This window comes from Ochlerotatus camptorhynchus, unplaced genomic scaffold (genome assembly GCF_037179485.1).
Source record: "Ochlerotatus camptorhynchus isolate MF236.1 unplaced genomic scaffold, CSIRO-AGI_Acam_v1.1 ptg000177l, whole genome shotgun sequence".
NCBI lineage: Eukaryota > Metazoa > Arthropoda > Insecta > Diptera > Culicidae > Ochlerotatus > Ochlerotatus camptorhynchus.
Genome location: NW_027040667.1, coordinates 726,185 through 743,076, shown reverse-complemented (window position 1 = coordinate 743,076; position 16,892 = coordinate 726,185). Strand labels below are relative to the sequence as shown.

The window sequence follows — 16,892 nt, the reverse complement described above, 5'->3', positions numbered from 1 at the left end:
TCGATGTTGGGATCGAATTTAATTTAACAGTATGTGTTTCTTTGTATGCTCTTGCCACAAAAATATAGATAACTCTTCTTCTCTTTAGTGAATAACAAGTGGCGACTGCAATAGGTGAATGAGTGGGATGCTTAAACTAAGAACTAGTTCAATGACAAAATCAGTAAAGGTACCCGGAAATAACGAAATGGTCAATTTCAATCTCAAAACCAATTATTTCCAGCATAATCAACAGAGATCGTTCCAGTTCAGCGAATATTCTAAAAGAAATCAAATCCCGTTCCACTATCTTTATCTGTAAATGCGAAACAGTCCTGATCTTTCCTACCGCCACTCTGTGATCCAGGCGGGGCAGCCGATGTTGGTGGACTTGCAAGAAAATTGAAATCCGACGTATTTCCGTCGCTTCCACTTCCTTCTCCGTGCTCATCTCGTCGATTGTTCGTACTTGGTCCGACGGGGGACAAATCGAACCCTAGATCGCTGCTATTCTCACGATCCACCATATTTAACGACGAGATGCTGCCCGTATCGAAGAAGGATCCGCCGTCATCTTTGGACTGGTGAGAATCCAACGAAGGGGAAGCACTGCCGAACGAAAAGTTGTCGTCTTCAACGGTTTGCTGTTGTTCTTGCGACTTAAAATCCATCGGGTCTGCCGGCGGTTGTTGTTTCATTTGCTGTGGTGGTGGAGAGGGTGAACGATGTTGCGCCTGTTCGACGGGTTGCTGCTTGGATCTTGGTTGCATTTTGCGAACCGATTTTTCTGGAGACAATGAAAAGCTATCGCATTCGATTTCAAATGCCTCCGGTTGCGGCTTGAATGCGACCTTTTTCGGCTTTGATTTGCGGCTTTGCTTTTCGGGAGAATACTCCTGCATTAGTTGAGGTTTCTTGAACTCACGGTGGTCTTGCACATGAGAGGGAGTCGAGGCTGATATCGGCGTTTCTAGGGAGGGACGCTTTCTCGGTGGTTCCGATTTGGCATTGTCACGAGTTACAGTTGGAAGTTCCGGTTGCGACACAGACTGAGCTGGTCGTTGCTTGATTCGCTGGCCTTGGACGTTGCATATTGGCCTGTGCTGATCCTCAGTAGATTCGTCAGACGCTTTCCGCTTATTGGCCACAGGAGGATCCTTCGTTGGAATGTTTTCGTTGGTAGACGGTAATGGTTGCGATTTAGACAGATCTTTATCTGACTGAGACGCACACTTAGTAGTGTGACGCTCGACCTGAACGCTAGGCTTGTCTAGCTTTGTGTCTGGAGGATTCGATGGTAATTCTTTCGCAACTGATACTTCTGTACGCTGATACTTCTTCGGATGTGTCGCAACATCATCGGTGGTTACCGGTTTCGTTGCAGTCTCCGCTGTTACCGAGGGGTGAAGTTGAGTTTTTCGAGTTTTACCCTTACGCTTCGGACCACCGAACAGCATATTAAAATGGACGGTACATTTCGACCGACCTTTCTTGTTCGTTTTTCTCAACTGGCGCTTGAAGATCTGCTCGTAGGACTTGCGAGTACTATCGATCTTATCAATGAGGGCTGGAAAATCGTTGGGATTCTTGAACATAGTATTCTCAATGGTCATAGGAGTAATCTTTATCGGAATCAGTATACGTTCACTAAGCTCAATTTCGCGACGCTTTGCTTCTTCTTCCTGCTCAATCTTGACCTGTTTGATTTCCTCGTGGAGCTGAATGATTTTGACTTTTTTAATCTGATTATTCTGTAAGTCAGCTTCCTTTTCCAAGTCCATCATATTGCTTTCTGTGCATAATTGACTAAACTCTACAATCATCAGTTTCATTTCACTCCACTCTTTGTTGGCTTGTTCGTGACTTTTCTTCCACAGGTCGTCGATTGTCTTCTGAGACTCTTCAATCTTCACCTCCTCTTCTCGTACCTTACGAGCGGACTCCTGAACTATCTGGTGACTTTTCGATTCTCGAACATTTTCGAAAACCTCCCAGTAACGCGTTGCTTGCAGGTTCATGTGATCAATCCTCGATCGAAGTTTGTTGATTTCTGATTGATAATCATTCTCTGCCCCATCATCATCTTTGATCCATTGTTCAAGTCCTTGGTCAATCACAATTTTAAGTCTCGGCTTATTGAGTTTGTAAACCCGATTTCTCAGCTTAAACACTTGCTTCAGCTCGTGACGGTCTTCCCAGAGGCATTGCTCGCGGAATCGTTCTGTTTCTGGAATAGAAGAGGTGATTGATACAATGAGAAACATTTAAATGCCAAGGCAGCTTAGATAAACTTCACATTGATTTATCTAAAAGGTATAAGTACTAACTTAAAACAAACCTTTTTTTTATCGAAAATTTTCAATATCTTGAACTTGTACATGGAATACGAAACTTCACGACATTGATTTTTTTAGATATAACACAATTGTTTTGCCGAGAAAAAAATTGTAAAATAATTGCCGAGACTCAGCATAAAAAATAGATTTTTGCTGAAATATCAGCATACATTTTGCAGAGATATCTGCAAAAGTAAACGCCGAGGTAATCGGCTGTTGGAGATTTTACCGAACTTGATTGATTTTTTAGACTTACTAAAATTAAGTGTTAAACTTTAATATTTAATACATTTGATTGTAAAGCTGTTTCTTCAAAACTGATTGTCATGCCTTGAAAACTTATGCGTTAATTGTTGTTGTTTTACCAAACAAAAAGCATATTTTTAAAACATTATAAACTTGGTAATTAGTTCTGAAGAAAACTGGAAAAGTCAGGGAATTTTATTTAGCCAAATGAGTAGACACCCTGTAGATAGAGAAAGACGATGAATCGTCAAAAAGCTCTATAGAAGTACAGCATATTCGAATTGTTCGAAAATTAGAACAAAATGTAGGCATCGATTGGACTATCTTTTTTTTAAATACTTTATTAGTGTGATTTTTAGCCACTTCTGGGCTAATTCATCATCAAATTGGACTTTCAGATCCTACATACTGCAAGAAGAATGATCAATCTTGAAATAATTTCACGCTAAAAAAGTGGAAAATAGTGACTGATTACAAGAAGAAGTATTACAGTGGACCATTTCTTATGCGAATATCTCCAGTACTACGGGCCCCGTTCCCTATACGTGATCTCAGGTAGCATCAGGGATACGCTGACGGATGACCCATCCAGCATCGCTGCGCTTTTCTGCTTCCTTCAGGAGGCAGGTCTCATTAACCAAATTTGATCTATGAACACCCAAGCAACGACAACGGACAATGATTCGGACCAATATATGGACTGACAAATACTGACTCGGACACGGATGAACGAAGATATCGAACCAAACAAACCACGTACAAGGACACGGAAATGGACGAATGACGGCAACTAAATTCAAACACAGCGACTACAAAGGAACAGGAAACGGAACTTGACCACAGGACCACGATTATTCAAAAGGACAGTAACATCGGTAGCATTAACACTCCGAACACGATGCCTCCGGTAAAATGTGTAACGGTAAATTGGCAATGTTTGAAATATTATTGATCAGCAATTTATCAACACATTTAAATCTATTGATACCAAATAAATCTTTAAATGTCTGTAGTTTCAAATGGCGAAAATAGATTTAAAATTGATCAATAAATAGCTGAGCTATGATTTTTCAAACATGACAACTTTGTCGTTACACATTTTACCGTAGGCATCGTGTTCGGAGTGTTAAAGGAAAAATCATAACTGTGAAATATTAAAACTCTGTTATTATGGGGACTCCCTTCCGGAACTACCACCCATCCCATCTCTAACTTCGATTCTCCTAGAGATGAACTAGCCTAAAGCTAAAAATCTCTTAAATAAAGAATTTAAAAAAAAAAAAAAAAAACTTCGATTCTCGGGGTTCTCTTCTGGAACCTCACCTCCTCTTCCTAATAGCTCTGTAATTAGGGGGACTCCCGTCCTAAGTCCCCACCCCTCGTTTTTAAGAGATGAACCAGCCCAAGGCTGAAAATCTCTCTAATAAAGCAAAAAAGAAAAAGTAACTTTAGTGACTGACTTGAACAAAATGACTCGCAACCAGCCATGTAATTATCGACAAGGAAAATACCATCAAGAATCAAGATAGACTTATAACAATGTTGCTGTACCTGTTCTGCTTAGCTAACGATTAATGCTATCCCTAATGAAAATAACCATAAGAAAGAGCTCAACTACGTGTTCGAGATACCATCCAAACCATTTGTAGAATAGTTGTACTATCCGGGTTACCGTTCGTTTATGGTAATTACTATAACACCCTTGTAACTTGTAACATCTTATAACACTGTAATCTGTAATTGATAGTATTTCAATATAAATATGATATTGAATCTACTACCAATTAATTTGGTTTGAATAATTAGAAATTCAAGGCTAAAGCCTACAGGATGTTCATTATGTTCTTCCTACCACTACTACGACATGACAAAGAAATAAAAGGTCTCAATATGTGATACTTGCACTACTGGTCAAATTCTTGAACTCACATACAAGCATACAGCATGAGATACACCTTCCGCAAGTTGTCAAAAGTGACCTATGTGGAGCTATTTCGATGTAACATTCAACTTTTTTTTTCTTGTGACGGCTCTACATACTTTGCGCAATAATTGTGCAAGAAACAGCATGAATTTTGTATCAGTGTTGTAACATGGCTAAAGGAAAGTAGCCCCCTCTTCCAACGCCAATGATGTTGCTATTTGATAAATTTCTATCTTTGGTCATTACGATATCTCAATTAAAAAAAAAAAAAACTCACTTACCGTAAACTAGTCGCTTCCAATGTTCCACTTCCTTTTGGGCAAGCAGCAGTATCTTCTGCCGTTCCAGATGTTTTTCATATGAAATATCCCTCTGGGATTGCTCCTGTGAATTACGGCAATAAAGTTTTATTTCTTTCCCGTTACATTCTCAATTCCAGTGCACTTACCAATAAGAAATTCATCAAATCTTTCTCCTTTGAGTCCATTTTGCAAAATTTCCAGGAAAAGTAGGAGAATTCGCAAAGGAATATTTTTCTGGCCAATTTTACAAACGACTTTTACGCAACGCAACGGTCTGCGAGCTGCGACTCACATACACGCTTAGTTCAGTTCACCGAAATATGGGTGAAGAATACCCATAATCACGAAAAAGTGCACATACCAATTTTATAGGTAAAATCAGTTTACCCATTTACCTACACGGATAGAAAATCCCCTTATTGACTTCTCGACGCAAGATCTCACTAATCCAACCTACACTGTAACTGGAAAGTACCCATTAATGGGTGAAAAAGTGCCCATTTCGAAGTAAAGTAGGTAAACTCATTTAATGGGTAAAACGTCTTTACCCATTAATGGGTAAAGATCTTGTACGTCAAATCATGGGGTACTTTTTTACCCATTTTTAAATAATAATTGGCTTTATAAAATGGGTACAAAGTACCCAATTTTGAAATCCTTAAACCAGGATTTTTCTTTTAGAATTTGTATGATTTATGGATCATTGAAAGAGCCACAATGAATAGTTAAGAATACAAAACGTTATTTATATTTATATCTTTATTTCACCATTTTCCATCCAGTGGTCTTTCCATCGTTCGTGCAAGAAATGGTGCTCCCAAAGCTCTCCTGGGATCTCCTTGCTGATCCGGCTAGTTCTGTCCCTGCAAGTTTCAGATTGATGTTTAGATGTGGGCAGAAAGAAATAAAATAAGAAATACCTACTTTTCAAACGAGCAATTTCCATTCGACATCGTTAAGACACTTTGCGACTGAAGCGAGGACTGGAAGATGTTATCTAAGTTGCTTTTCACCCATTAATGAGTAAAAAAGTACTCATTATTCTCGCCCGAAGCGCTCTGAGAAATGGGTAAAAGAGTACCCATTATTTGAAATTGAACTTCACCCATTATTTGACAGCCTCATATAGTCATCAAAAATGGGTCCTTTTTTACCCATTAATGGGTACATGGCAGTTGCAGTGTAGCGAGCGTAGCCGTGTAAAATCGATTTGTTTATTATTTTCAACCACGAAATCAGCTGTCAAAGTGTTCGACTTGACAGCTGTTTGTTTTTTATTTTCAACCAGTAAAATGCATGTATTAGTGAAACTTCTCACTAATACCAACAATCAATACGAAACTAACGATTTTAAATTGGCTCACCACTTTAGTAGCCTATTGGTCCCAAGCAAACGATTAACGTACCCTATTCTAGTTGAAATTCTATTACTACACTATGTTTGTTTTGATTCGCTATGAAAGTTTGACAGATAACATCAGGGGATAATGCAGGGGTGAGTGAAATAGCTTGGGACTGCTTGGGACCGTTGTTCTGGTACTGAGTGAGCCAAAAATAATAATGATTTTCTTCGGGACCCAGTGGTCTTAGAGTTACCTCTATGCTACTACCAACAATCAATACGAAACTAACGATTTTAAATTGGCTCACCACTTTAGTAGCCTATTGGTCCCAAGCAAACGATTAACGTACCCTATTGAAGTTGAAATTCTATTACTACACTATGTTTCTTTTGATTCGCTATGAAAGTTTGACAGATAACATCAGGGGTGTGTGGATTCATGCAGAACATGCAGGGGTGAGTGAAATAGCTTGGGACTGCTTGGGACCGTTGTTCTGGTACTGAGTGAGCCAAAAATAATTGATTTTCTTCGGACCCAGTGGTCTTAAGGCCGGCGCACAATAGATACGTTTTCGGGTTTTTTGACAGATAATGCATGGGCTAACTGTCAAAAAACCCGAAAACGTATCTATTGTGCGCCGACCTTTAGAGTTACCTCTATGCTACTACTGGATTGTACTAGCATTTTCACCAAATGTATTAGAATGTTTTGGTTCTATCTCTTTCACTCTACTCAAAACTGAAATGCATAAAAAAATGACAAAATGATACACTCTTTGCACACTGTCAAATAATCATTGTACACAAAATCAACTTTGTTCAAATCAAAACAAAAAAAACTAACCCAGCTGATGGATAATGGCACAAGCCTAAAAGAAAATTCTCGAGGGGCACGCAATAGCCTTTTTGACTGCGTTGGATTTAAAGTACAAGGTGTTCAACTATGTAATTAAGTAATTAAAAATGAAAATTAAGTATTTCATGTAATTAAATTTAATTTCGCGTAATGAAAGCAGTGCCAGTGTAATTACTGTAATTAAAACACGTACTTCAATTTGATTACGTAATTAATGTAATTAAAAATTTATTTTCTGTAATTAATGTAATTAAATTTACACAAATGTAATTAAAAACGTACCCAAACCCTTATTCTTAAACTATTAAAAAAAATTGAAGAAAACCCTTGACACATACTCGAATGAATCAATTTATTCAAAAACTCTTCTTACACCCCGAAATACGCCCATTAATGTTTTACTAGACTACAAACATGACCAATTCTGCGTATACTTATAATACATTTCTTGAAGCACCATGCTAGAGCTCGTGCTAGAGTTGGAAACTGAAATATTCCACTCGCGACAATCGATTTCACTCTCGTTTTGTACGTTCAACATAATGTCGTATCTAGTGCACTGTATTCGTTGAATAATGCGCTTTAATGCAGAACTAGAATAAAATCGATTGTCACGAGTGGGTTATATCGGTTTACAACTCTAGCGACAATACATATACAGTGAAAAGGAAGTGATACTCATAATGAGGGCCGTGATTGCCGTAAAAATGAAATGGTAATCACTTAGTTGTGACGACAAGTCTTCAAATTTTACATTTCCTTAAATTCAAGCAATTCCTCGAGCAAATTTCCTCCCGATCAAAAAATGTTCGAATTTTAAGCCATACTCGCAGCACAGTTCGACAGATGATGATATTAGCTTGTGCCTGAATTAACAGGTTCAATGGAAGATGTATTTGCATTTGCATTAATTTTCTGATGTTATGCGTGAATTCTTCGATTATTTCAATATTTCTTTCAAACTTAATGTTATTATACTAATAATAATAAGGTTTTGGTTGCAGACACTAAGATTATTTAAACCAATTGTGTGCTTTTATTTGTATTATCGCAATCATATGATCACATCCGTATTCAGAATTGACGCGATAGCACTTATGAAATTCGCCTCCCCATTATTCGTCTTTCCATGGGTCAACTAAACAATACTATGGGCAGAACTCCAAAACGATAGGAAACGATGAGTCCCATGTGCACAGGACACGAAATGATCGTTACCGATCAACTTGACACACTCAAGTGCTGGGAAGGCAATTGCATACTAGCTGCGATTTTTTTCCCGGAAGTAGCGCACATTCACACGTCCAAAGTATTACCAGCTCCAGTGTCCGTTCAGCTCTTTCTCTTAGGGGCTGTTCATAAACTACGTAGACATGTTAGGAGGGGGGGAGGGGGGTTGGGTTGACAATTATGCACGGCCCATACAAATTTTAAAAAATTTGTATGGACAATTGGCTACGCAGGGGATGGGGGGGTCAATAATCCAAAAAAAAAATGTCTACGTAGTTTATAAACAGCCCCTTATCGGCCTCAAAAAAAAACTTCTGATCCTGCGAAATGACCAGTGAAAGAACTACCGCCTTCTGCGCCTTTGTCACCGTTCCCGCTTGATCAGGTACCAAGTACCCCTAATAAAAAATAACCATAAACGAACGATAACCCAAATCATTGAATTATTCCACAAATGGTTTGGATGATACCCAGAACACGTCGTTAAGCAAATTAACCATACAATTTTTATTAGGGACAGAAATCGATCATCGCCAGTCAAATACAGACACATCGGTGAGTGATGCTTTCAAATACAATTGATTTCTATATTGCTGAAAAAACATGCTTTTGAATTTAATTCAAAATACATATTTTAGTAATAAACATGTTTTCAATTTACGTTGAATCATTCATACGTTTAGAGTATAAACAGATTTATTTTTAATTTGAATGAACAAAATTCGTATGCGTGGAGAAATAAATAATATTTTTACATGTAAATTTTGTTAACAATCTAAGAAAAAAACTAATCGAATTATTGATAATTTTTGCCACGAAAACCGTTTCGAAAAAACTATATATTCGGGGTGGTAAACTTCCCCTTAACCATACATTTTGGGGTTAAATACAAAGAGGCAAAACGTGCTTAACATAATTTTCTATTGTAATTCTGTTTTCGTTCAAATCCACCAAATTAAATTCGTTATTTCTTAGGTTAGCACAAACAAACATTCCTTTTACTGTCGCATTCTCCGGTGCTTTGACAGAGGCGTGATCCAGGGTATAGGTTTTTGCCCTGCCAACACCTCGGTAGTATTGAAATCCGACTACATTTTCAATCACGAACCGATCGTTGCTTGTGAATCGCCACCAATCATCAACGTAGATTTCCTCGTATGTCCCGGGAGATGTATGTTTATAGGGTCTATGCTAAAGTCATAATAGCGGTAGCGATACAATCTATCAGAGCTGACATTATCCTTAACGTAGCAAAAGGGCCTGTGAAATTTTTGTTTCACGGGCCAATAACGAAAGGGTCTAACGGTACGCTGGGGGTAATTTAAGTACATTTCTCGCTGTACATTAATGGAGTTAATGTACTTAATTTATGCGACTTGTAATTAAAGCTAAAATTTGTACTTAAAAGTAATTAAATCAAAAAAATTCTGACGCTCGTAATTAAAGTAATTAATCATGTAGTTAACTGTAATTATTGTACTTAAAAAAGGCTTGCGTAGGAGTTAAAGGTTATTGCATGCCCCTCGAAAATTCTATCACAGTGAACCACATTTTTTTAATGGATTTCTTCGCCAGTTAGTCGTCTGTCACTTCGTTTGTGGCACAAGCTTCCAAGAAAATTCTGTTACAGTGAACCACATTATTTTAATGGATTTCTTCACCAGTTAGTCGTCTGTCACTTTGTTTGTGATATTAGCACAAACGAAGTGACTGACGGAGCGGCTCGAAAACTTTGGTGACTAACCTGCTATTGCAATTTTACTACTACTGGATTGTACCACATGGCAACACTACTACCATAGAGGTAACTCTAAGACCACTGGGTCCCGAAGAAAATCATTATTATTTTTGGCTCACTCAGTACCAGAACAACGGTCCCAAGCAGTCCCAAGCTATTTCACTCACCCCTGCATGTTCTGCATGAATCCACACACCCCTGATGTTATCTGTCAAACTTTCATAGCGAATCAAAACAAACATAGCGTAGTAATAGAATTTCAACTAGAATAGGGTACGTTAATCGTTTGCTTGGGACCAATAGGCTACTAAAGTGGTGAGCCAATTTAAAATCGTTAGTTTCGTATTGATTGTTGCTACTACTAGATTGAACTAGCATTTTCACCAAATGTACTAGAATGTTTTGGTTCTATCTCTTTCACTCTACTCAAAACTGAAATGCATAAAAAATGACAAAATGATACGCACTCTTTGCACACTGTCAAAGAATCATTGTACACAAAATCAACTTTGTTCAAATCAAAACAAAAAAACTAACCCATCTGGTGGATGATGGCACAAGCTTCCAAGAAAATTCTATTACAGTGAACCACATTATTTAAATGGATTTCTTCGCCAGTTAGTCGTCTGTCACTTCGTTTGTGGTATTAGAGTGTTTAGTAAAAGTTGAAGCAATTTGTTTTGTTTTGTTTTATTTTAGTCCGGTAAGATTAAAAAAATAAATTGAAAACAGTCGTCTGTCACTTCGTTTGTGGTAAAACCATAGAGGTAACTCTAAGACTAGAAGTTCCCGAAATAACGTGCTCAACTTTTTGGCCCAGCTCTGGTACTCTCTTCGGTCCCAAGCTAATCGATTCACCCCTCGAAACATAGAAAAATCCACTAACCCCTCATTTTATCTGTCAAACTTTCATAGCGAATCAAAACAAACATAGCGTAGTAATAGAATTTCAACTAGAATAGGGTACGTTAATCGTTTGCTTGGGACCAATAGGCTACTAAAGTGGTGAGCCAATTTAAAATCGTTAGTTTCCTATTGATTGTTGGTGTCAGCCCGTAGCGGAAATGGGTATTTTTATACCCATAAATGGGTTTTCGTGAAACACCGTGCACACTGTACATTTAACTCAAATTAGGGTAGTTTTGAAATAGCGTGAAAAACATCGCATCGCGTTTTACCAACTGTCAAACTACACCCAAACAAAACAAACGAAACTTCGCGAAATTAATTGCATCAATTTCGTGGTTTGCGCTTTAACAAAAGAGACTAAAAGTACTTTAGTGGTTTACTATTATTCCTGTTATTAAATCATTGTCAACAAATTATTCAGTGAAACAACTGTTAAACAACCAAAATGAGCGAGGAAGATGAACGTACCTTGTGGTGCGGAAATCTTGCGGAAAAAGTAACGGAAGAACTGCTGTACGAATTGTTCTTGCAGGTAAATAAGTTCTCTGCTGGTGTTGATTGATTGAGTCGTAAATACTTATCTTTTAAACAAAAAATATCAGGCAGGGCCGGTGGAGATGGTGAAGATTCCCCGGGACACTGATAAACGGCAACGATCGTACGCATTCATAACATACACCCACGCTGTTTCGGTCAATTATGCCATCAAAATCTACGACGGAACAAGGCTGTTCAATCGGCAGCTGACGATACATAAAAAGAGCCGAAACGGTCCGAATTCAGGTTCACCGAAGGTTAACAATAACAGTCCTCAGCAGAATCGTGGTCAACAGCAGCAGCAGCATCAGGGTAATGAGGGAAACATGCCTAACATTGGACAGCTTTCATTCGCAGGCATGAGTCCAGGGGCGATGAACCAGATGATGCAGGGAATGATTAGCCAACTGAGCCAACAAGCTTTGGCTGGTATGGGCCAGGGGCACATGCAGCAAAATGCCTTGCAGAATAAGATGAATCGCAATGATCGTCAACAACAGCAGCAGCAGCAGCATCAACAGAAGCCATATTCGAGGGATAGGGACAGAGGCGACAGGGACCGCGGTGATAACCATTCGAGAGACCGAAACGAGGGCCAGATGTATTCCAGAGATAGAGGAAATAGTCGCGGCAAAAACGATGGAGGTGGCAATCAAAGAAGGAATGACTATCGTGGCAGAAGATAGTCGGAGAATTTCAATTAGTTGAATGCTTTCCGTTTGACCTGCGTTTTATACCTAGATTTATTCGAGATGTGTATGATAAAATGTAATAAAATCGTCCTACATAATCTTTGGAGAATAGTTACAGATGTTTCAATTACACTTAATGACAACGTTCCGTTCGGATTAAAAAAAAACTGTTGAAATAAAATTATCAAATGAGGCAACATTTAATTCAATCGCAAGAGACAACACTGTCGTCGGCGTCTCCGTCACATAGCGGCACAACGAAGTACTCGACAAAAATGTTTGAATTGTCGGAATTTTCAATCATCACCTGTAGTCCCAGCAGGCCTTCCTTGTTGGTTCGGAGGGCTATTTTTGAAGCCAGTGCAAGAGTTTTCATGACCAGCTTAAAATGGGCGAACTGATATCGATGGCTGGTTGTTTCCGTACTGTGAAACGAGATCAACATGTCGCTACTGTTGGTGATTTCGAAACTCGACTCGGAGCCTAGCTCATCATATGTGGAGAACTTGAAGTGGGGGCTGTCCGGTGATAGGAACACTTCAATCTCCCTGCTATTCCTATCCATCTCGGACAGTAAAGCGAAAAAGTCTTGACCCTTAATGCTTACTTTACTGCAAACCTTTTCCTCTTCGGAATCGAAATCTAAAATCTCCAGCGCTTCCATCGTTTTGACCGAACACTCCGTTATTAAATTATCTTCACAGCGCCGATCCAGGATCACAACCAACGGGGCACCTTCCCCTTTGTGAAGCATTTTCATACTGGAATCGTAATCTCCGTCCATGAACATACTCAGACAATCGGTAAAGACCTTCAAGTTGAGCCCGAACGAGGTCAACACTTCATTATCGTCAGCTTCCTCGTTAACGCCCAGCTTGCGCTTCGGTTGGGCTATTTTGTACTCCGAGAAGCAGGCTTTCGTAATGTAGGCCGTAGCTTGAACGCTTTTCGAATCCTCGACGACCAACTTCACACCATCGGTGCTGAGTTGAACCGTGGCATTCTGGAAAATAGAAATTAAAGCTTATACATATAAAATAACACTCAGTTCCCAACTTACATCGACAAAGTTGACTGCCTTGGCCACGTTGTAGAACATGGTATAGTTGTTCAACACCGCAGAGAACTGAATCTGCGAGAATTGCGACTGGGTCAGCATCTTCCGATTCAGTACGACACCTTTCGCGAACAGAGGTTTGGTATTGAGCATCTAACTGGGCCACCGACCTTACTTGGATGGTCCTTCACCGGCAGGGTTTGGTGGACGACTAGGGCTGGTGTTGTTGATACGTTCCTTGATCAGGTCGGCCGATACTTCCAGGTAAATTTTCTCCGACAGTGTTTCCTCAACTACCAGATCGAGTGGTTGAGCTAGCTTCGTCGCTAGGACGTGCTTACAGGTAGCTTGGTGGCGCTGCTGCAGGACCCAGTAACGAAACGACTCACACGTACAGAAATTGATACCAAGAAATACTTTGTACACTACGGTGAGCTTGGAACCGGGCACTTCGTACAGTCGGCCGGCACCGTTTGGAGTGCGGTACAATTTGATGGGCTTCTTACCGTGTATTAAGGTTAGCACTCGACTGAGCAAGGCACGGCCGAATAGTGATTCTAGCTCCAGAAGATGTTCCTTCGTAACTGAAACGTAAATAAAGAAGAAGGCTCAGTGTAAACAAACAACAATATCCCACTCTTTTTTTCATATAGGTTGTTCCAATAGGAATTCAAACCATGCATTAAATTTTAGCAATATAGGTATGCTACAGGAAGCGAAAATGCGAGCGAAAATGTATAGGAATCCCCTGAATAGCGCGGTGGGTGATACCGTGTACCTATCGCTATTTTTCGGCTGTTCTTCAACCAATTGAGCAATTGTCTGTGATTAGTTTTAACAATATACTCACCTACCTTACCAGTTACGCTGGTAGATCACCGTGGTGCATTACTGGTATAAGATCTACCACATCGAACTCTGGCTCTAAGCTCTTCCTGTTGACGGTTATGAGCCTCGGTTTTGAGATTGGAAACAAGAAAAGGTTCGGGCCAGGGTTCTGCTGCATGGTTGAATATCAGTATCATTGCTTGTTATTGTTGCTAAGACCTATTTTGTATGGTGGAAGGCGCGTATTGGGAGAGGTCCCCGAATGTTTCAAATCAGGCATAACATTTGATAACGGCACAAAAGCATTTGTAAACAAACTTTCTAAGGCCTTTCACACGCGAACCAAAGTACGCCCACGCAAACCAATACCACTTTCGGAAAGGTGATAGTTGCCCCTATCCGATCCGTTTTTGGTTTGCATGGGCGTACTTTGGTTCGCGTGTGAAGGGCCTTATAAAGTTTGTTTACAAATGCTTTTGTGTCGTTATCAAATGTTATGCCTGAAATGATGCGAAACAACACAATTGAATGAGAATTTATGTGAGACCTATTTTCATTGATGAGAGCGATGAGAGGGTGCGTCTTTAAGCCGACTTCCCTGCACTCTAAGCTACGATTACCTAAAGTTATAGGTAAAAATTTATCGGTATTTTTTACCGATAAAAATCGTTACTTTTTACTTTAAATAGGATATTTTTTACCATAAATTAGGTTATTTTTAACGTTAATTATAGGTAATCCATGATTACCGATAATTTAGGTATGTGCACTTTCTTCGATTAACGGTAATTTTTACCGATATCTAGGTATTCTTTACCGACTTTTAGGTATGTGCATCTTAGCGTGTGCGTTGCTCATTTACGAAGATCCAGAAAGATTTCAAGGTTAACAATTGAATGAGGATTCTTGTATGATTTAACTGTACACTCAAAACATTTCACACGTTTGATCGAAGTGCTTAAACACTTGATTTTTTAAATGCAGAATCACATTTACTTTAAGTGTATTTCACCTTGGTTCGATGTGTTATATACGTTAATTTAGAGTGTTTCAAACTTTGAAATGTTGAAAAATTTTCACTTTCTATTCAAGTGTATTGCACATTGAATCACGCTACTGTTCAAAACAGATGGATTTAAAGTGTTTTGCATTTCAATACGATGTGAATTGCTTGCTCAGGAAGGTAAACATCGAAAACAAGAGTTGTGATTAACCCGCCTCATATATGAGAAGAACCCTGGCACAGTGAGATAGAACGAAGACTCCGGCAGTAGCACACCCCAATAGTCCATGATCGAATCCCAAATCAGATGGGAAAGATCTGGCCTCTGGCAGTTTTGATTATATATTTGTCGTTTCAATTTTTAGAGTCGGTAAAGTAGAAGTCGATAAAGTAGAATATTGTAGAATATTGAACTATGGTGTGCAAAGCTATTGATATCACCATATGAGACACATAGAATCCAAGTGTGTCACAATTCAAATCCATAGTGTTCAGGCATGGTTCATAGCATAAGATTCACACATGAAATGGATGTGTTTTCACAATAAGCGCAAAATTAAGTGTGAGACACATGATGATGACGTGTGGAATTTTTTGAGTGTATCAAAAACGAATAGGGTAGAGAACTACTTCGGCCTAAGCGCCCGTTTTGGGCCTATCGAGCAGAAACTTACTTACTTACTTAAGTGTCCTGAGCGCCATCCCTGGCGCAAAGGGCCAACGTGAAAGATCTCCATCCTGGGCGATTGTTTGCTTTCGCCTTGACCTGGGCCCAGGTCAAATTCCGGTCGACTTGCTTAATCTCCTTGTTTAGGCTTCGCCGCCATGAGCCCCTGGGTCTGCCTCTGCTGCGATGTCCGGCTGGATTCCAATCCAGCGCTTGTTTGCAGATTTCATTTCCGCTCTTCCGTAGAGTGTGGCCAACCCACCTCCACTTACGTTCCCGAATTTCTGTCGATATCGGCTTCTGGTGACACCGTCGATGGAGCTCGGCATTCGAAATCCAGTTGTGAGGCCACCAAGCACGAATTATATACCGCAGGCATCGGTTGATGAACACCTGCAGCTTCTGTGTGATCTCCGCTGATACGCACCATGTTTCGCTAGCGTACAGCAGTACAGATTTCACGTTAGAGTTGAAAATTCGGATCTTCGTGCGGAGACTAATCTGATTTGACTTCCAGATGTTTCGTAAACTCGCAAAAGCAGCCCTTGCCTTCTTGATCCGTGCACCTATGTCACTCTTGGTTCCGCCGTCCGACGCTATCTGGCTGCCAAGATATTGGAAACTTTCAACCTTCTCCACTTCCTGACCAGCTACCGTAAAATTGGATGGATTTCCCGTGTTGATATCCAACGATTTAGTCTTGCTGACGTTGATGTTGAGACCTGCCGCTGAGGAGCGTTCGGCGAGATCGTCGAGCTTACTCTGCATGTCAGAACGCCGTTGTGATACTAAAGCAACGTCATCCGCCAAATCTAGGTCGTTTAGATGCTCCATTGTAATAGGCTGCCAGAGCAACCCACGGTTCGGCACACGGTCGATCGCACCAACCATTATCTCGTCGATTACGATGAGGAACAGTAGCGGTGATAGAATACATCCTTGCCTCACTCCAGCGACTACCCGAATAGGGTCAGATAGGGCTCCGTTGTGCAGCACCCTGCACGTGAAAGCCTCATACTGAGCTTCGATGAGGTTGACGATTTTATCCGGAACTCCCTTGCGCCTTAGGGCGCCCCACAGGTTTTCGTGGTTGAGTCGGTCGAAAGCTTTTTCGTAGTCAATGAAAACCAAGTAAAGGGACTCTTGGAATTCGTTGACCTGCTCCAAGATTATGCGGAGCGAGACAATATGGTCCACACAGGATCTTCCAGCACGGAATCCCGCCTGCTGCCGTCGGAGAGTCGCG

At 40.0% G+C, this 16,892-nt stretch overlaps 4 protein-coding genes across 4 annotated transcripts in view; 1 reads left to right on the top strand and 3 right to left on the bottom strand.

The window, feature by feature from the left end:
- Positions 1–22: 22 nt before the first annotated feature.
- Positions 23–5,066, bottom strand: LOC135701801 (uncharacterized). Its single transcript, XM_065222727.1, has 3 exons — positions 4,934–5,066; positions 4,767–4,869; positions 23–2,206 (listed from the first exon to the last, which is right to left on the bottom strand). The coding sequence occupies exons 1-3, from the start codon at positions 4,970–4,972 to the stop codon at positions 261–263; spliced, it is 2,088 nt and encodes a 695-aa protein (XP_065078799.1). The 5' UTR covers positions 4,973–5,066; the 3' UTR covers positions 23–260.
- A 6,115-nt stretch (positions 5,067–11,181) lies between these two features.
- Positions 11,182–12,118, top strand: LOC135701800 (RNA-binding protein 7). Its single transcript, XM_065222726.1, has 2 exons — positions 11,182–11,394; positions 11,465–12,118. The coding sequence occupies exons 1-2, from the start codon at positions 11,308–11,310 to the stop codon at positions 12,083–12,085; spliced, it is 708 nt and encodes a 235-aa protein (XP_065078798.1). The 5' UTR covers positions 11,182–11,307; the 3' UTR covers positions 12,086–12,118.
- Positions 12,119–12,267: 149 nt separating this feature from the next.
- Positions 12,268–13,301, bottom strand: Rad1 (Radiation insensitive 1). Its single transcript, XM_065222769.1, has 2 exons — positions 13,152–13,301; positions 12,268–13,094 (listed from the first exon to the last, which is right to left on the bottom strand). The coding sequence occupies exons 1-2, from the start codon at positions 13,299–13,301 to the stop codon at positions 12,297–12,299; spliced, it is 948 nt and encodes a 315-aa protein (XP_065078841.1). The 3' UTR covers positions 12,268–12,296.
- An 18-nt stretch (positions 13,302–13,319) lies between these two features.
- The window catches only part of LOC135701835 (zinc finger SWIM domain-containing protein 7-like), a 96,600-nt gene continuing 93,027 nt past the window's right edge, over positions 13,320–16,892 (bottom strand). Inside the window, exon 2 of the mRNA XM_065222778.1 lies at positions 13,320–13,732. Coding sequence (XP_065078850.1) covers positions 13,320–13,732 — 413 coding nt within the window. The remainder of the gene's footprint in view (positions 13,733–16,892) is intronic.